Consider the following 21,287-nt stretch of genomic DNA (forward strand, 5'->3'; position numbering starts at 1 on the left):
AGGGGCCGTAACACCCCTGATATCACCACTCTGAGTGTGAAGGGGGAACCAGAGGCCGACTGTACCAGCAAGTCTCACAGACCCAGACTCACTCTGAAGCTTCAGTCTCTGTATGTAATCAGAAAGATTCCTGTTCCTGTGATAAAACTGTAATTCTGGACAGTGATCCTATGTTTGCACTAACAGATACAGTGGAAAGGAGAGCAGTACAAACATGGTGATCTTGGACATCAAAAGTTTGTCTGGATTTGTTCCAGACCCAGAGTCTCTGAAGCAAGTAGGTCATGTCAATTGTAACGCTTGTTGTCATAGTAATATTGACTGAAAGCCAACTGAATGTTGTTCTTGCAGCTTAAAAGTGCTCAGTTGGTGGATCGTGTGGAACAAAAGGAGGATCATGTTCTGGTGTATTTACAGGAGGTGAGAGGAATTCACAGCAGCAAAAGTGTAGATGATGATCTCCATATTTGTAGCTGACGGTGTCGCCTGTTCTTCTACCAACAGTTAACGACTGGAACAGCCTTCAACCACAGTTTAGAACTGGTACAGGAACTCCCAGTGCAGAACCTGAAGCCAGCCGTGGTCAAGATCTATGACTATTACCAGCCAAGTAAAAGCTTGAATTCCTTTACAAAGAGAACAGGACACACAGACACACTTTAGGCCTTTGTGGAGCTTTTTAATCACACAAAATAATAATAGAGCTGAGGTGGTGAGGTGGTGAGCACCACAGCCTAACAGCAAGAAAGTCTCTGGTTCTCCCTGTGTATGCATGGGTTCTCTCTGGGTAATCCAGCTTCTTCCCACCATCTAAAGATATATATGTAAGGTTAATTACTCACCCTAAACTCTCCCTAGGAGTGAATGTTTGTTGGTTGTTTGTGTTGGTCCTGCAATAGACTGCTGTAACCTGCCTCTCACCTGCTAGTTGCTGGGATAGGCTTCAGCCCCCTGTGACCCTGAATTTTAAAAAGTGGTACAGAAAAATAATAAAAAATATCATGAGAATTTGTATCTTTTAGTATTTTGGACATTTTCAAATGATACTGAAATAGCTGAAGGAATGTGGTCAAGTTTTTGAGGCTTTCCTCCAAGATAAAAGAATAAAAAATAAAAAACTTTTCACACAGTGCACTTAAGTAATGCACTGCTGCAATTTTACTATCAAATTTAAACTTCACTTTTCTGAGAAGGGTTGTGTATAGTATTTACCAGTATTCAATCATTGTTCAGTATCTGGGCTTCTTGGAGGTTCTGGGTAGTGACTTGGTGGGGTGTTGTATGCTATCTAGGATTGTAAATTATGGACACCATGTTACAACTTGAGGTGGTCAACAGTGCACCTGGTGCTGCCAGGTATCTTTGATCCAAGGTTTGTGACCAATTTCTGGCTGTATCAGCAGTTCTGGACCTGTAAACGCCCATTTATGCTCGATGCAGAAGACGGATACACAGATGGATGGACACTTTTGTCCGTCTCCTGCGTTGTTTAAGTGCATAAATTTGGTCCATTTTTGGAGGCCTTGCAGATCCTTCACTGGACGCAGCAAATGGAGCAATGCCATCAGAAACTGTGAGGGCAGTGTTGAGCAGTATATGTAGAAATGTAGAGACGGTGGGAGCTTTTGAAGAAAGGCTTTGTGAGTATGATGGGCGTGTTGGGTGATTGCAACATATAGTGGTGGATTACCACCACTAGCCACTGTGTGAAACTGGTGTCAGAACACGGAAGTGAACTCTGAACTCAGCACTGCCCACTAGTGGATGAACTGACTTAACAAATATGGCAACGTAAAAGACGCATGGAAATATGGCGCGATGTATAAAAACGTTTTAAATGGACATACCTATTCACATACATGAGGGAGCACAAATGGGCCTTAAGTCTTGGACTTTTGGGTTAGGGCTATGAACAGATCACCACATGGTGAGTCAGGTCTGGTAGTGGAAGATATTGCCATGCAAAATAAATAAAAAGGTGTTCTATTTTGATTATTCCTTTATTGCCCATATTTTAAACCCCCTATCCATCTAAAGATGTATAAAAAGATGATTACCCCATATTGAAGTGTACTGTGATAATGGCTTATCTATATATCATTTTTTAAATTTGGATGCTTATGACGAATAACAAATTGCATTGAAGGATTCAACATTTTTAAAGAGAAATTTAAGAAAAATATCACACATTTATAATCAAAACCTGAATATGAGATCATTTAATCTGTTCATTGGGTGGCAATGCCAGCAACTTTTACTCTGGACATTCTACATTGTGATGACTTTAACTATTGTTACTATCTATAAAAACTACAAAATACATTCAACTGTTTAAGGTTTCACATGTTGTTTTTCCTTATAATTTCTGTTTTTCTTCTTCCTTTTAGGTGATCAGGCTGAGATTGAATACATCTACCCTTGTGCAGCAGGCAGTAGTCTGTGATGGGACTGAGCAACACACTGAAATAGTTCTAGTTCTTTTTCACTATCAGAAATTTGAGATATATTAGATGATTCATTGGTGGAACTGATTCTGTACAGTACAAGTGCAAACTTGCTAATAAAATAACATATTTTAAACTGAAAAAAGTTTCAAACGGTTTGTAAAAATTATTATTTGGTGTAACATCATATGTATGAATATGACTAGCATCGGGGGGAAAGTAAGCCGGTTCAGGCTGGTACTGTGTACCACTAAAACATTCACTGGCGGTATGCAGTACCAGGAAGATGGGAGAGTGGCTGCCTGCTATAAAGGCCTTGCACTTCCTCTCTGACCTGCAGGTCCACCCCACATCTTATGGATTTTTTAAAGGACAGGCGTCAACAGGTTCTTTTTAATGGTTTTGAATCTCTAACACTAGTTTTTAACACAGGACTGCCTCAGGGCTGCGTTTTGCCTCCTGTCCTCTTTTCTGCCGACACCAACATCACCTGCAGCAGAGAAGGAACACAACTTTTTAAGTGCGTGGATGACATGGCCCTGGTGGCCCACCTGACCGACACCCAGGCTCTGTTCAAGTATCAGCAGACAGTCAGCAGTTTGGTCCAAACCTTCTCTGACATGTACCTGGAGCTCAGTATTGTCAAGACCAAGGAGCTGTGCCGTGGGCGCAGAGACAGCTCTCCACCTCTGTTTACACCCATCAGCATCCATGGCCAACAGGTGGAGCAGGTTACAGTTTTTAAATATCTAGGAACTGAAATTGACGCATGTCCTTCAGACAGCACGCTGATACAGCCTACGAAAAAGCCCAGCAGCGTCTCCATTTGCTCAGGAAACTTTGGGCTTTCTGTGTCAGTAAAGACATTTTAACTGTGGTGTACAAATCACTGATTGAGTCTGTACTCACCTTAAATATTACCTCCTGGTTCAGCCACCTCACTATCAAACTCAAAACAAAACTCAACCGTGCAATCAGTCAGTAAAATAGCCAGTAAAATAATCAAGTCATCCCAAACAGCTCTGTCTAAACTGTACAGCCGCTCTGTGGCCAGGAAAGCCACCATGATCACAGAGGACCCCTCCACCCACTTTACACCTCCTTTCAGCTGCTACCATCAGGGAGACGTTACAAAGTCCCACTGGCCCAGAATCTTAGATTGAGGTTGTACATTCTTCATGGTTGTAATGTGTGTGATATTGGTCATTGTCTGCACATTTTTTTCTGTCTTGTGTCTAATTGTGATTGCTTTATGTCTCTTTGTGGTTTCTTTGTGGCTCAGTTTTAGTAACTTTTCATCTCTGCTTCTTTTGTGCTACATTTTGGTTATGTGTGTCTCTTTACAGTCACGATGCATCGGCCATTATCGTTTCACATGGGTCCTCTTGTCATATGCCTTGCTGAATCTATTCTTTGATTTGATTAGATCTTTATGGTAATTAAACATGCTATGTGTATTATGTTTGTCTTCTTCTGGAACATATAGTTTTACATTTTTGGGAGAACACCACAGACCCTCTGACTTGTTAGTCTGAATTTATTCCCATGCATGTGGCATGTTAAATGATCTGTCTATACATGTGTCTGCTATTCTGAATTTATCAGTTTAAGCACATTATATTCTTATGACACTTTGACTTGTATGAATAAATACATCAACTCCTAACAACATCAGAATCCTTTATTAATCCCGGAGGAAATTGTGTGCACAGTCACTCCATACCAAATAAAGAAAAGATAAGATATAGATAAAAAAAATCACAATTAAAATAATCCATAAAATTCCAAATTAGTTACAATATCTATATAAACAGATACAGGATAAATCCTGCCAGTGAGTAATATGTACAGTATTATCAATATGATAAACAGTAAACATGTAAATGTACTGCAAAATGTAAATGTATAACAGTGGATGTTGTTGCTCTATGGAGGAGTTTTACAGTTTGAAGGTAAGAAGGATTTCCTGTGTCTATCACGGTTCAGCAGATTGGACCCACAAAATGTCAGAGACCTCAGGATCGGATGAATAAGATTTTATTGTACATAAGAAGGTGTCTCAGGGTTGTTGAATCTGGCAGTTGGCTCGTCTGTGGATGTGGGAGAACAGAGGAGAGAACTGAGTAACTGTAGGGCAATGTTTCAGGTATATTACTGACGTAGCGGCAGGAGTGAAGTGATCCAGATCTAGAATCTCCACCAGGAGGCTGCGAGCACAGCTGAACCAGAGGCACTGAAAGATGGACTGAAGGGTTAATTGTGTCAGGTTAATATGATTCAGGCAGAGAACTCCAAGAGGTCCGGAATATCTTCCCAATCCTCCAAGAGGGAAGTAAACAGGGTCCAGAATTCAATTCCAAGCCTTTAAAACAATCCGAAAGTCAAAGTTCCAGAGAGCCGCACAGAAATTGAGCTACAGAATTTTGAGATCTGATGTAAACAGTTGAAAGCCACTGGTGCCAGGTCCGAGTAAATTAGTTGCTCATCTTCCTCATTCTGGCTCGTAGAGAGCTGTTCCCTGCCTGTCTCACGCTTCCCTAGAGGGAGCCACACTCTGGGCTGGGCCTCCCTCTGTTCTTCAGTATTTGCCCTAATGATTGTGGGTCACAAATCCTCTGAATCTTTATCAATAATATGGACATAAAAACACAATTAAGTGTTGAAGGGATGAGAAGAAATCTTATTTCATTTTACTTCATAACATTCTGCAGCAATTGCAGTTTTCTGAAGTAGTGGTTAAATGTTAGATACATTTTTCATATAAAACACAAACATCTATCATGTTCCCATGACTATGATTTAATTATGTCCTTTCCATGCACTTCTAACTAGGAGTCATGCCTGAAGGGATTCAGGATTATACACTAAGCATTACTATACTACATCTCATATAGACCAGCCGATAGAGCATAATAGACCAGCAGTGTTTCAGAACAATTAATGAAGAGTGTCAACTTCGGTTGATGAGAAAACAAGTCACTGAGGTTTTTATTGTGGTTTAATAGATAGTATTCAAGGAACTTACTTGTTTCAGGCTGAGATTTCGTGGTCTCAGTGGTCTGTGTTTCGCTGGTGCCTGGAATGCTAGATGTGGCCACATCACCTGCATCAGCCACATCAGTGGCATTCAATTCAACTTGCAATAATGATTAAAATGGTTTCATAGGGATGAAATGTTATTGGGACTTCTATGTCTTTTCATTATAGTCTAGTAAATTTTCTCAGATGGTTATAAGCTGAAATTATTCATTCCAAAATGAACTCAGAAAACTCAGAAATAACTTGAATCTGACAAAAGTAATTCTAAGAAATTTAACCGATGAAAGTCAGACATTGCTTTTCAACCATGCTTCAAATGAATTATTTTAAAAAATAAACTCATGAAACAGGCCTGGACAAAAATGATGGTATCCTTAACTTAATATTTTGTTGCATGACCTTTTGAGGCAACCACTGCAATCAAACGATTCCTGTAACTGTTAGTGAGACTTCTGCACCTCTCAGCAGGTATTTTGATCCACTCCTCATAAGCAAACTGCTCCAGTTGTTTCAGGTTTGAAGGGAGCCTTTTCCAGACGACATGTTTCAGCTCCTTCCAAAGATGCTCAATAGGATTTAGTTCAGGGCTCATAGAAGCCACTTTAGAATAGTCCATGTTTTCCTCTTAGCCATTCTTGGTGTTTTTAGCTGTGTTTTGGGTCATTGTTCTGTTGCAAGACCCATGACCTGCGACTAAAAACAAGCTTTCTGACACTGGCCAGCACATTTCCCTCTAGAATCCCTTGATAGTCTTGAGATTTCATTGTACCTGCACAGATTCAAGACACCCTGTGCCAGATGCAGCAAAGCAGCCCAGAACATAACAGAGCCTCCTTCATGTTCCACAGGGACGGTGTTCTTTCTTCATATGCTTCATTTTTCCATCTGTAAACATAGAGCTGATGTGTCTTGGCAAAAAGTTCCATTTTTGTCTCATCTGTCCATAGGACATTCTCCCAGAAGCTTTGTGGCTTGTCCACATGTAGTTTGGCTTTTTTATGATTTGTTTTCAACAATGGTTCCTCCTTGGTCGTCTCCCATTTAGTCCACTTTGACTCAAACAACGACGGATGGTGCAATCTGACACTGATGTTCCTTGAGCTTGAAGTTCACCTTTAATCTCTTTAGAAGTTTTTCTGGGCTCTTTTGTTACCATTCGTATTATCCGTCTCTTTGATTTGTCATCAATTTTCCTCCTGCGGCCACGTCCAGGGAGGTTGGCTACAGTCCCATGGATCTTACATTTCTGAATAATATGTGCAACTGTAGTCACAGGAACATCAAGCTGCTTGGAGATGGTCTTATAGCCTTTACCTTTAACATGCTCGTCTATAATTTTCTTTCTAATCTCCTGAGACAACTCTTTCCTTTGCTTCCTCTGGTCCATGTTGAGTGTGGTACGCACCATGTCACCAAACAGCACAGTGACTACCTGTAGCCTATATATAGGCCCACTGACTGGTTACAAGATTGTAGACACCTGTGATGCTAATTAGTGGACACATTTTTATTTATTATTATTTTTGTCAGAATCAAGTTTTTTTTGTGAACATTGCGAGTTTTTCTTTCATTAACCGAAGGGTACCAAAAATTTTGTCCATGTCCATATGTATATATATATATACATAATTATTATTATTATTATTATTATTATTTATTTATTTATTTATTTTTTGCATTAACGGTGGTTCTGTCTACTTCCTGGGTCCGTTCCCTTTCCTGCATCATGACAAGACGATAACACTGATTATGAAGTGAATTTACTTTATCATGCATGTTCAGAAATGTTGAAACTAAGACAGTTTATAGTCTTATAGTGTAGGTGATGTGCTTAGTAAATGATTTTGAGGCTTTAAAATGCAGTTTTGTTTTGCTTACAAGTAGATGAAGATGTCGGGTAGTCAGGTCGCCACATCTGATTGACACATGACAAAGAATCTGACTTTATAAGTGTCTTTGGGCTTTGGAGGGGTCACATCAGACATATCTTTGTTTTGTTTTTGCTTGGACATGTAAAGATTCTAAAGATTGATAGAGTAGTAGGAGAAGAGATAAGAAAAGTTGTTTTTTAAATCTTGGTTACAATACAATGAAATATATATATATATATATATATATATATATATATGTATTTTAAACCAAGGAAGGTGTGAAGTTAATATGGGTGGGTTCAGATTAGCATTTTCATAGATCCGTGTTCACTAAATTATGACAAAAGTGTAGTAATATCCAAGCCATTTTCAGGCATTAACATATTGTTTTTGTTCTTGTTTAGTTGGTTTGCTTACTTTCTTTTCTATGACAGGAAAAGCACAATGTTCTGTTTGAGGAGCACATAAGTTCTTACAGGATCAATAGTTTTTGGAGACACTAAGATTAAAACTGATAAACTCATCCAGTCAAGGGTTTTTTTTTTTTACTGAGGACATCCATTCATCCATTGTCTTATCTAGGAAAGCAACCAATGGACACCAAGACAGCTGAACTTGACGCATCCACTGTTAGTCTACACTGAAACCAGCCTTGGTGAGTTGTGTTTCAGATGCATAAAATATCAGTAGGCAGAGGTTGGTGTTGGACATTTGGATTATTTGATCTGTTTTGATATTCCATCCTCCAAATCAAGAATCCTTTTGATTTTAAACCAAATCAGCATTGTTGTTACCAAAGTTTTACATCCCTGCTTCGGTGGAAAAGTTAATAACACTTAATTTAATTTCTTGAGTTAACAATTATACTATTACTGAAAAAAGAAGAAGAAGATGAAGAAAATGACACTATCCAATGTATCACTACTACTAAGACCATAAGAGAGCAGTGGCTTTAACAGCTTTCATGATGAGCTTGCAGTGATGCACAAAGTTTGACAAATAGGATTACAGTGCACCCTGGTGGGGAAAATAGGCTTTTTTTTAATCAGTCTAATCAGCAGATGTTTAGTTGTAGTTGAGAAAATTCCTCTCGGTTTTTGAGCTAAGACATTTAGAATGATGTTATGTCTGCATAACTTATTATTGCATTGTATTTATGTATTTATAAATTTACTTTCAAGCTTTAAGTTAAAAATAGGTTCAGTGTCAGTGGCAAAAATGACATAATGCATTTCAATAAGTCTAAGAAAAAAGGAGAAAAACACAGAGGGAAAACTTATTTAAATTATAGGGGTTTAAATTAGTATCTTTGATTACATGTAGAGATGTAAGACTCTTACTGCAGTGAAGATATTTAAGCTGCTCTGAACAATTTAAAAAATGGAAAATTCAGCATGTGAAGATTCAGATTTTTGGGCTCAGGTTAGAATCTTTTTGTTTTTTTAATGAGTGGTGCACTTAATGGTCAGAAGTTAGTTTGGATGTTAAGATACTGCATATACTCAATAAGTCTGCTGTGGAGAGTCCAATTTCCATTGTAACTATTTGTTGGGGCAGCAGCATCACAGATAGTTATTCAAACACACTTGAACAAGCTGGAGAGCTGGCTCTGTGCTGTGGTCCTACAACCCATAGAGCTGACTGTGCAAAGAAGAAAGTTGCACACACTGCTGAACATAATGGACAACACTTGATATAATCTGCATAACACCAGAATGTTTTTAGCCAAAGGTTTCTTCAGCAGCAATAAGGACAAGCATATTAACTTTATTTGTTAATTGTCCTCTTATGTATCCTAATTAAAATCTTTGTCATTATATGGAAATAACATTTTCTTCCCAAGATTACCAGATTAGTATTTCGTTTTAATGTATGAATGAATTTACACATGATCATTAAATATACCACGTTACTGGAGCAGCTTTTAATATTTCTGCTCCTCCGAGAGTAATTTGTATTAGGCAAACATCAAGATGAGAGGCTATATATTGCTTTATATAATGCAAACGTTAGCAGCTGACACCAAACTTTTATTGCAAATGTACAAAATAAATAACAAAAACGGGGCACTTTGTACATTTCAATATCTAACTCAAAATTATTAACCAAGATAGCGTGCGTCTGTCACCAACCCAAACGTGTGTTGCCATGACGTCAAAAGAAGTCATGGCAACATATTCGATCAAAAGAAACGTTTACTCCTTTGTGACGTGTCCCGTGTTTTTTATACATACTTTCGGGACTTTACAATTTCATTCAAAATGTTCCGTTTGTTCAGAGTAGATATACAGAAACATCTAAGAACACTCCATTTTTTAATGAAGTCAACGCCGCAGTTTGACTACGTGGGACAAGAGTACCACCTCCACTGTACGGGGCAAAGTCACTTCCCTGAGGTCCGTTTGTTCGTTGCTGGCCTCACTACAAAAATTCTGGAAAGTTGTGGTTATTTGACAAAACCAATGGAAGAAGAGCAACTGGTATTGGCGCACAAAATCATAATAAGAACGCTAACTGAAATCGATGAAATGTTCGAAGCAGACGTGAGAACGTTCCAGTATGTTTACGAAGGTATCGTAAAAATTCTAAAAAAAAGGTATGGCAACCTGGAAAATTTTAAATTCTACTTGCTTGAAAATGACCGAGTGCAACGGGAATTAATCAACCTCATGGTTTTACATTTAAAAACCAAGGCATATTCAGGCATAGACTATAAAGACATGGAGGAATCAGTATGGGCCTTCCTGGCTTCTTTTACAGGCATTATGATAATAATTATAGGTTGTGTAATTTATGTGTAGTTTCCTGGCTTTCTGCTCTTGGTGGGCATACTGTAATTAACGTTGTGCAAATCATGACAACAAATTAAAAAACCAAACAAATTAAAAAAACAACAAATTAAAAACACAGCAACAAATTAAAAAACCCAACAAATTAAAAACAACAAATTAAAAACACAGCAACAAATTAAAAACACAACAACAAAATAAAAACAACAAATTAAAAACACAACAAATTAAAAACACAACAACAAATTAAAAAACCCAACAAATTAAAAACACAACAACAAATTAAAAACAACAAATTAAAAACACAGCAACAAATTAAAAAACACAACAAATTAAAAACAACACATTAAAAGCAAATCCGTGTATCATTCGTTCTTTCTATTTTCAATTGTCAAGCAAAAATAAAAAAATGAAAACATTATGGATTATTTTGTTTTTCGTTTTTAAATCTAACACAAAAAACGAAATATTGCATAGTTTTTAATATTTAAATTTTAGACTCTGATCAAAAATACGAAATGAAAAACCGGGCCACAGGACTGGATTTGATTTTAAAATTTAATTTGTCGGGTTTAGGTGCCCCGGAAGCTTTGAAATGTACGTTAGCAAACATTGCTAGCCAAAACAACCTATCGATCTGACTAGCAGCCAGGAGCCATCAGCCCAGTCAACCATGGAGGTAATGGAGAGTTATGTGTTGTTTCGGGGAGCGAAGCGTGTTACCCTAAAGGAGGAGGACATGACTACCGAAAAAATATGCAGGATTTTCCAGGTATATATTTTCACAAAGGACCTTTTCTGTGAAATTGTACTCCAGTTTTAACCACAAAACGTAACCTAGCATACATTTTGCATGAACCTCTCGCTCTACTTTTTCAAAGGTGCAAAACTCCAGCGTCTACATCACCGATGATAACAATATGGCCATATTCCCTGGAAATCAGGGTCAATTCAGAACTGTTGACCTTACAGTAAGGGGACATTATGAAGTGCATGCACTCACAGAAATGAATCATGACAGAGTTACTTTTTGTGCATTTGGATCTATTAGATTTTATTTAAAGCTTTTAATTCACACACACAGACACACACAACTTCAGGTAATTTAGCCAATTTCTTGCTAAGTTGTTTTGAATAATGAGTATTACAGGTTTTATTTGGATTATTAAGGATTTGTTTTCCTATCCATCCATCATCTATACCGCTTCGTCCATTAAGGGTTGCGGGGAAGCTGGAGCCTAACCCAGCATTTAGCAGGTGAAAGGCAGGGTACATCCTGGACAGGTCACCAGCCCATCGCAGGGCCAACACAGAGAGTAACCAATAAATCTAACATGCATGTCTTTGGATTATGGGAAGAAGCTCTGCTATGTATTACACATAAATACGTGTATTCATAAGTGATAAAAATAAACAAAAATTTGTCAGATGTCTGAAACTGTCTTCAGTATGAGGTAGATTGGATAAATGCATGTGCACAAAAAAAAACCAATATGCGCCTCAGTGTTCACTGACCTGTACTGAAGCACATGCAGAGCCCTTCACCTCCAGGCTGAACTTTCCTCTTACGTCCTGCAGCATCACCTCCTGGTAGAGAAGTTTGTTGACTGGATTCCAATCAAATGTCAGCTGACCACTAGGAGACCAAACAGTCACCATGCTCGAACCCTCTGGACTGAACACCACAGTGGAGTAAAGAGCCAGAGCCTGAAGAGCCACCACCGTGTCCTAAAACACACAGTTATGAAATCACTGACATGGAGTCACACTGCTGTGTTCTCAGTCCCACAGAGAACAGATTCAACAGATTTGAAGCCTTGCAGTACCTGAGTGGAGGCGAAGCCTCCGTAATGATTCTGCTGCCCAGTCAGCCACCTAACAATGCTTGATATGTAGCCCAGGTCCTCAGCAGAGAAGGGGGCACTGAGTTTGGCCATCAGTACATAAGAACTGATTTCCACTGACAAAGAGTCAGATGTTTCTGTTGCTTTCTGAGACCAGTGGATGGAATCTCCTGAAAACCATTCATAAAGAACCAAATGTAATTTAGTCATAGTAATGGAGCCTGAATGATTTCTTCCGGGATATTCACCAACCTTCTTTTATAGCCACTGTGTCAAGGTGCTTCAGAAGGTGAGCACGGGTCTCCATGTCTCCTGCCAGTGTGAAGACGTACGCCAGCAGAGCTGAAGTGTAGGTGTTACTGAGGCCACTGATGGATTCTTTGAGGCACATCAGGCTCTTATTCACCACAGCATCCTTAGCAGATAAAATAATTATTCAATCACTGCGTCCACCAAGTTCACAGCCACAGGGGCAGGGGAAATAAAAAGCTATTACACTCAGCTGCAAATTCACAATGCATGCAGCTTGGAGGGGGATGGGGGCAGGCGATAAATGAAAAGGAAAATTAATCAGGAAATTGTCATTTCAAGTTATTCTTTTTGATCAAATTAAATGGATCCAACAGCCTATAAGGATCTCCACAATGACTTGTTAGTTTAAGTCAGGTGTGTTGGAGCACGGAAATGTGGAAAACCTGCCGGATTGGTGCCCTCGAGGACCGACGTTGGCTACCCCTTCTTTAGAGGATGACGTGCTAAAGAAATGATGTCAATCGGTAGGAAGTAAATGTGGAAATGTTTTGTGCAGATATTGAGTTTTAACCTCTAAAATGCAATCCAAGAAAAAATGGGGAAAAAAATCATTATTTATTTTTATTTTGAAATCTTAATTTACTCATTAATAAAATGTAAATATTGGGGCTCTCAAATCATTAAAAATTTTAATCAGATTAATCACAACTAGCAAATTAATTAAGCATGATTATTCACAATTTGCAAATATGCCTGAAATTTGTCCTTTTTTTTCTTTTTTTTGTATTGTATCAACAGAAAGAGCCAGTGCTACAAATATTTAATGTTAACTGACCTTCACCTGGATTAATGTCAGTGTCCAAGGGTCAGTAAATGCAGCATGTAATACATTTCTATATGATGTTCTGCATAATCTCTACCATGTTCTAGACCATAATTCTATTCTATTCTATTCTATTCTACAGTCATTTAGCAGATGTTTTTCTCCAAAGTGACACACATGTGAGAATAAGAACAACACAAACAAGTATTCAAACAGGGCATCGTCATTAAGTGGTGGTCAGACTGCTGTAATCCTGTTGGACCCAGGTGTTGTAGTGCTTGAGGCAGTGCTATTTTTATTTTATTTTTTCCCTCTCTGTAATAGTCCTTTGTTTAATTACAAAATCCCAATTTCATCACACAATATCATCTTACGCAGCTTATTCAGTGCTGAGATGGTGCACCGGAGGACGAAGAGGACGTTGAGTGTTTGCTTGTTCCATTAGAAATGGCACTGGGGCGAACACGAGCCAGACTTAGACTGCTGCCTGACCAAGCGTCAGTGCCCTCGGTCTGAGAAACAAACACACAAATCAAAGGTACAAAATTACAATATGACTAGACACAACAATGATCTGGTTGTCTTTCTGGGTACATAAAGCAACGAACCACTGGTTAAGGCTAGTTCATATATCAGCCCTTAGCTAATTTAATTCTATCCACATATTCAGTAAAACATGAGCAGTTATGACTACGACACCAAAAACCTGTTTCAGCTTGAGGAATTGTTGACATCACATCATCTCCATCCAGAATCTGACATACATGCACTACAGGAGTTCTTGTTCGAGTGGTTTACAAATACAATTTATTTACTTAATTACAAAAGAAAAAATAAACAAATAACACACAGACAAGTTGATGTACCCACCTCATTCTTGCGTCCCAGCAGCAAATATGTGGCAGTGATCTCATTGTACTTCTGACTGACCAGAGAATCTCTAATATTCTCTTTGTTGAATCCCATCCCAATCATCACATCTAAGTAAAGACACATTAAGTTAGAGACATATCCTCCTCAATGTGTTCGGCAGTTAAGAGTTGCAAATAAAGTCTGGACATCTGTACGATTGTGAAAGGTTTAATTTAATGGCTATTTATTTATTGATTGATTTTCTTTTGATCAACAGCAGAACACTAAGCACCTGTGTCAGCGTATGTTTTTGTTTTTTGAAATGCCACCACTGTCTTTACAAAAACAAGTCTACCCACACCGAACCTCTCTTTATTAGCATGTATTCACAGAACTCCTGCTTTCATTGAGACAATTAAAATGGTGCAATTATTTGAAATTTGGAATTTCCCAGCTGGGATTTATAAAGTATACAAATACTACTACCAATAATAATGAAGCAACAACAAAATAGAAACACCCACAAAAGGTGCAGAATTTGCAGACATGAAAATATTTAGTTAATTTTCTGAGCATGTAACTTCAACAACAGTGTTGACAGCTAATTATTTTGCTATCATAAAAAAAGGCATTCTCACCAATTCGGCTGGTATCGTTCAAGTCCCCCACAGGCTCTATGTGGGGTTTCAACTCATCCCCGTCATAGCCGATGTTTATCCACTTATCTTGCATTATTTGCTGATGATAAGAAGGAATGTCAGACAATAGCAATAACTCGCAATAATAGGATTTTAAAGTAAAAAAAATCCTGATATAAGATATGGAGAGTATTTTATATGTTACTATAGGTAATGATTCGTTTACTTCATTTGGTATCTTTGTTAATTTTTTATTCATTTGCAAACAAATATTTTGTATGTTAAACATAAGAGCAAATAAGTCAATGTCTGTAAGGCAGCACCACAAAGCCTGATATTTAAATGCTGCTATGTAACCATAGTGGAAGTAATCTACATTGCGTATGCACTCTGCATTTATCAAACTGAATGTGTAATAAAGTTTTCTCCTTACCTCGAGAGAGCAACGCTTAGCAGGGTTGAGGACCAGGAAGCGGCGCAGGATTCCCTCGCAGTCTTTAGACATGTAGAAGGGCACTCTGTATTCCCCCTCAAAACCCGCTCCCGCAGCTCCTGAGAACACATATTCAGACAACCAAAATGAGATATAAACAACAGAGATAGCAAATTTAAAAAAACAATAATCATAAATTTGCTTATTTTTGTTGAGTTATCTGAGATGTAATACTATAACAGTAAAAATGGATGTAATGCATTGTGATACAGAGCCATCATGTCACCTACTCAAAGGGCAGGGACCCGCTGACCAGTGTATATAGGATGACACCCAAGCTCCAGATGTCCACCTCTGGACCGTCGTACTTCTTTCCCTGGAAGAGTTCTGGGGCAGCGTAGGGCGGTGAGCCGCAAAATGTGTCCAGTTTACTGCCTTCAGTGAACTCGTTACTGAAGCCAAAGTCTGCTATTTTAATGTTGGAATCAGCATCTAATAGCAAGTTTTCCGCCTGCAGAGCAAAAGAGCACGGGTAAGAAGAGCTACAGCATGCAACCTTATGGGTTTTTTCCTTTTAGTGAAAAGTCGATTAATAACAAGACTGCAGCTTCTATTTGATCAATTTACATTTAGAAATAACTTTCAATATTGTTACAGAGGAAGTGGTCGATTTTCTTCCAGGTGTATTGAATATTAAAATCTGTAGCAAAACTTTGTAGCTTTATAAAGATTCACCTTCAAGTCTCTGTGAACAATGTTCTTCTGATGACAGTAGTGCACCGCTGAGACAATCTGAGGGGAGAAGAAGACAAAACAACCTCAAAAAGAGATGACTGAATTAAGTGTTCTTAGATATGAATAGCAGCTAAACTGCGAGCTCCTCTCCCATATTTATATGTCCACCTTTAATGACAATCTCATACCATTATGATAAAAATGACTGCATTTCTGCATCAAATTTAGGAGCCAAGTTGTAAGCAAACAGTAGACATAAACAATAAATCATGCTAACATGCTCAAACTTTAACTTAAGATAACCAATAGGAGTTTAGCGGTCCTCTTTGTCTCTTAGTACACTCTCAGTGAAGCCAATAACTGTTAAAGGTTAACCACTCTTACAAGTTACGTATGGCGTGCTACTGACCTGCCTGAACTTGGCTCTGGCCTCTTTCTCCTTCATTCTGCCATGAGCCACGAGGTAGTCAAACACTTCGCCTAGGATGAAAAAAACAAAACATTAAACATAAAAAAAAAACAAAAAAAAACAAAAACAAACATGCTTTAATTCAGACAGGTATAGAACATGATTGGTAGTCATATCCACAATTCTTTTTACTTAAGCTATTTGCCACCTTTTATCAAAAGGAAATGTAAATTCCTTACACTATACCTTTTGGCATTTGATTTTATTTTACTTTAACTTTTTGTCTTTAAGTTATTTCTTTCTTTTTAAAGGTAATTTTAATGATTCTTCTGCACCCTGCTTTAATGATTTTAATGTTTTATGTAAAGCACTTTGAATTATCTTATACATAAAATGTGCTCCACAAATAAACTTGCCTTGCTTTTCCACACTAAATGGGGCTCAAACAGGCAGAATTCCTGTTTATTTCATAATAAATTCAACTCCCTTCATCTGGTATCCTTACAGCAGACCAATTTAAGTCTATTCCTCCATACAGAATAGTTTCAGCTTTGGGATTTCGGTGAGTTTCCTTCTTTTAACTGCTCGCTTCAGGTCCTTCTGGATTAAGGTCAGAGCTTTGACTTGACAGTTTCAAAACAATAATTGTTCTTTTGTAGAGCTACTTAAGGTAATGTCTTTCTGCCTGACCTGCTTTCTCTTTATATTCAGTTCATAGACAGATGCAGGGACATTTTCCTTAACTCACCATTTATCGCTTCATAAATGATGGTGAACCATTTTGGCCAAAATACCACAAAATAAACCCAACTGTCATACAACTTCCGCCGCCATGTTTCATTAAAGGGACAAGGTTACTTTGCAGTGTCTTCCTTTCTGCAAACAGTGCAGATCATTTAAAACAAAAATTCCTACTTTTGTCTTATTTACTTATCAAAAAAGCCTACTGGCCTGCTCACACGATCTTTAGCAAACTTCAGTCTGCAATGTTCTTAAGCAGAGTTCTTCAATAGGAGGTTCCCCTGAATCCAACATAGTGTAGTGAATGGTGGCAGATGGTATAATTAAGTCAGAAAATTAACACATTCAATGACACACAGCAACTGTCTCAAGCTGGGCACCATCTAACTCGCAGCAGGAGACTAGCTTAGACCTGTCCCTTCAAGCTTCCTGTATTTAAAGACGAGGACTCTGGTCTTGCTATTGAGTCTGTGCCAATCACACGGCTGCCAATTGTATGGACGGATTTGTGTTTATTAATATCAGCCGATATGAGAGAGGTCTGTAGTTGTTTAAAAGTCACACCGTGTTACACATGGACTCCAGGAAGACAAGGGGACGTTTAACAGATTTATTCATAGAATGGAATATTGCAGATACACATACGATTACCGACTGGGACGTGAGGAATCTGGAGACGGAACGGGAGTGAGTCCTTGAGATGTGTGGATTAAGGTCCATCAATGAGTGACTGAACTGGTGGGGTATATAAAGGACTGGGGAACAAGGGAAGACAGGTGTGGCAGGTTGACTAGATTACTGATGAGGATGAGGAACAGGTGTGGAGTGAATGGAGGAGTGGCAGGACAGGGGAGTGCTGGAGTAGTGGCAGGACAGATTGTAACAGTACCCCCCCCCTCCAGAAGGCCGGATTCCAGACGGCCTGGGAGGACGAAAGGAGGGCGGTGAGGACAGGAGCTGGAGCCCTGGCGGACGACCACAAGGGGGAGACAAAATACCCAAAACTTCGGTGGGCGTCCAGGAGGACGGGAAAACCTGGACCGGATCCTTGGAGGACGCCCCGGAGGATGAGCAGGCCAGGTCCGGGACCTGGGAGGCCGGACTGACCAGGGCCGGGTCATGGAAGGACGACCCGGAGGACGAGCAGACCAGGGCCGGGTCATGGAAGGAGGACGACCCGGAGGACGAGCAGACCAGGGCCGGGTCATGGAAGGAGGACGACCCGGAGGACGAGCAGACCAGGGCCGGGTCATGGAAGGAGGACCCGGAGGATGAGTAGGCCTGGGGCTAACCCCTGGCGGACGGGCATGCTCGGACCGGAGCTCTGGAGAACAGGTTGGCTGGATCACCGGACGCTGAGCAGGCACGGACCAGAGCACCGGCGGACGAGCAGACTGGATCCCCGGCGGCGGACGGGCAGACGGGATCTCTGGCGGCGGATGGGCAGACGGGATCTCTGGCGGCGGACGGGCAGACGGGATCTCAGGCGGACGGCCTGAGGCATGCGCCGGCTGGAGCTGGAGCTCAGGCGGATGGCCTGAGGCATGCGCTGGCTGGAGCTGGATCTCTGGCAGGCGCGCTGACTGGAGCAGGACCTCTGGCAGGCGCGCTGACTGGAGCTGGATCTCTGGCAGGCGCGCTGACTGGAGCTGGATCTCTGGCAGGCGCGCTGACTGGAGCTGGACCTCTGGCAGGCGCGCTGACTGGAGCTGGATCTCTGGCAGGTGCGCTGACTGGAGCAGGACCTCTGGCAGGCGTGCTGACTGGAGCTGGATCTCTGGCAGGTGCGCTGACTGGAGCAGGACCTCTGGCAGGTGCGCTGACTGGAGCTGGATCTCTGGCAGGCGTGCTGACTGGAGCTGGATCTCTGGCAGGCGCACTGACTGGAGCTCTGGGAGGTGTGCCGACTGAAGCTGGAATGCAGGGAGGGGTGCAGACAGAAGCTCTGGAAGACAGAGACATGTTAATAATAATTCTGGTGGGCGACCGGGAGGTCGCACAGACAGGAACTGAGTCTCTGGCGGGTGACCGGGAGGTCGCACTGACAGGAGCGGGAAACAGGAAAGACCCAGAGGCTGGAGAGGAGCGTCCCACTTGGAGACCCCCTCGGAGACTGGACCCACTGGCGGGAGAGGAGCGCAGAAACCATCTACCTCCTCAGAGACAGGGACTAACAGGCTGGACAGAACCAGGGGCTGGAGAGGAGCGTCTCGCTCTGAGACCCCCTCGGAGACTGGACCCACTGGCGGGAGAGGAGCGTCGAATCCGTCGACCTCCTCGGAGACTTGAGCTGACCTCGGACTGGTGAGCGCCGGACAGGACCGTTGCGCTGGTGTCGGAGGTAATAATGGTGCAGCCCGTGGCGCAGACGTCGGAGACCGAGCAGGAACAATCCGTGGCATCGGTGTATGACGTGGGAGATCCGGTGAAGACCGGGGAGCAGGCACGGGAGGCTGCAAGACAGGAACAGACCGGGGCTGTAGTGTCAGACGCAGAAGAGCCGGGACTGACCGTTGCTGTGGCGTCTGGCACTGTAGAGCCGGACCGGACTGGGAAGCAGGCGGAGAAGGCTGCAGGGCTGGTGCAGACCGGGGCTGTGGTGTAGGACGCTGTAGAGCCGGGACTGACCGTTGCTGTGGCGTCGGACACTGTAGAGCCGGGGCTGACCGGGGAGCAGGCGTCGGAGGCTGCAGAGCAGAACAGGACTGGGAAGCAGACATGGGAGGCTGCAGGACCGGGGCTGATCGTGGCTGTGGCGTCGGACGCTGTGGAGCCGGAACTGACCGTTGCAGGGGCGTCGGACGCTGTAGAGCCAGACAGGACCGGGGAACAGGCACAGGGGACGTGAGCCTGGGAGCTGGAGGCGACACTGGGGACGTGAGCCTGGGAGCTGGAGGCGACGAGGGAGACGCTGGCGTGGAAGCCGGGGGAGACGCTGGTGGTGCTCTCAAACCCACACACTCCAGTTGAGCCTCCATATAAACCTCCCAAGCCTCCTTTACCAGTTCGGCCAGATCCGGAAACACAAGGAGGAGGGTTGGTCTGGCTTCCAACTGGGTGACCAGGTCCATCGCGGAACGGAGCCTCACCAGGGGTCCGGGGAGCTCAGCCAGTGCGTCCACATAGGTGTCCCATGCGGTGTGGACCGCACTGAAGTCCTTCGGGGAAAGGTAAACCTCCAGGTCTGGCAGTAGTTTCTCCTGAATGCTTTTCCTCCAGCACATTTCGTCGGTTTAGGTCGGACCTTCTGTTACACATGGATTACAGAAAGACAAGGGGACGTTTAACAGATTTATTCATAGAATAACTGAAACCTCAAACTGGTTAAATATAACAAACCTGAGCACCATGGAGGAGAGGCAGCTTGGAGAAATGAAAATACTGCAAATTCCGACTTTCCTTTGAGTCCCGTGTTCAAGGAATTTGCTTTCTCATAATGAAGAGACATCTTTTCTACAGTGATGTTACTTTACAGTAGCCCGAAGCGATTTCTGTATGTCTATCCCTCTGTATGTATTTCAACACAATATCAGAGACAGATTCCTGGTACTCGGCGGACCCAGAGAAAAATCTGTCTGTTTAAAACACACAAGTTTACACACCCACACACACACACTGACTGACTGACTCTCCCTATACTGTTCCATGCATTGAAAAATTTAGATAGTAAATAAAGAACATGGCATTTAAATAACACATTGTTTGATACACAGTGAGTGGTGTATTAACTTATTATATTAGAAAAAAACAGCAGCAACATATGTGATTTAAGCGTCTCTGATACAAGATGTTGACGCTTTTCTGTGTCTTTTTTTAAAGCAGCCTAAAAGTTCGGGCGTTTAGGGCTGAGAAATAAGCCAGTATGAACTGTGGATTTAAGAGCAGAAATAATTTTAAAAATTAATACAAAGCAACCAATAAAAAAAAAAAAAAAATTTTGTTAACAACAATAATTTTAATTCCATTAGTGTTTGGAAGTCATATAAAAGCAGCTTTATCTGTATCCTTTTCAATATGTTTGGTGTGAGTAAATAACAAAGGGCAAAGCCATAGGGAATATTCTCTGTCTAGAAATTTGATATTAATATGGGTTTGCATTCGAGACATTGCATTGTCATAAACACAGACACAGACCCACTGGGAATGTGTGTAATTAAGTGCATCAGCTGTTCATCTGAGCCGTAAGAAAAATTAGAGGCCGCACACGAGAGCTTTAAAAACAGGGACAAGCGCGAGCAGGCATTCAAGGAGATGGCAAGCAAGATTGGACCAGACAGGTACGAACTGTGCAACGTCATGTGTACCAGCTAGGTTTTCCAACTGTCCCCTATTAGCCGGGAGCTTGAAACATCCTGTGTACGGTGTTATATGACTGTAATTTGACTTGCCGAACTACACATGCATATATACGAAAAAT

General features: G+C 41.3%; 2 protein-coding genes and 1 pseudogene across 2 annotated transcripts in view; 1 reads left to right on the plus strand and 2 right to left on the minus strand.

The window, feature by feature from the left end:
* Positions 1–2,465, plus strand: part of LOC121645454 (alpha-2-macroglobulin-like protein 1) — a 36,670-nt gene extending 34,205 nt beyond the window's left edge. The window contains exons 25-29 of the mRNA XM_041993915.1: positions 12–110; positions 187–277; positions 352–420; positions 505–610; positions 2,388–2,465. Coding sequence (XP_041849849.1) covers positions 12–110; positions 187–277; positions 352–420; positions 505–610; positions 2,388–2,443 — 421 coding nt within the window. The 3' untranslated portion in view covers positions 2,444–2,465. The remainder of the gene's footprint in view (positions 1–11; positions 111–186; positions 278–351; positions 421–504; positions 611–2,387) is intronic.
* Positions 2,466–4,503: 2,038 nt separating this feature from the next.
* LOC121646077 (alpha-2-macroglobulin-like protein 1) lies at positions 4,504–12,378 on the minus strand. Its single transcript, XM_041994959.1, has 4 exons — positions 12,240–12,378; positions 11,970–12,157; positions 11,659–11,871; positions 4,504–4,677 (listed from the first exon to the last, which is right to left on the minus strand). Exons 1-4 carry the CDS (start codon positions 12,376–12,378, stop codon positions 4,504–4,506), a joined length of 714 nt encoding a protein of 237 aa, XP_041850893.1.
* A 1,067-nt stretch (positions 12,379–13,445) lies between these two features.
* On the minus strand, positions 13,446–20,094 carry LOC121646078 (annotated as a pseudogene).
* Between the last annotated feature and the right edge of the window lie 1,193 nt (positions 20,095–21,287).

Source organism: Melanotaenia boesemani, chromosome 9 (assembly GCF_017639745.1).
Source record: "Melanotaenia boesemani isolate fMelBoe1 chromosome 9, fMelBoe1.pri, whole genome shotgun sequence".
Classification (NCBI taxonomy): Eukaryota; Metazoa; Chordata; class Actinopteri; order Atheriniformes; family Melanotaeniidae; genus Melanotaenia; species Melanotaenia boesemani.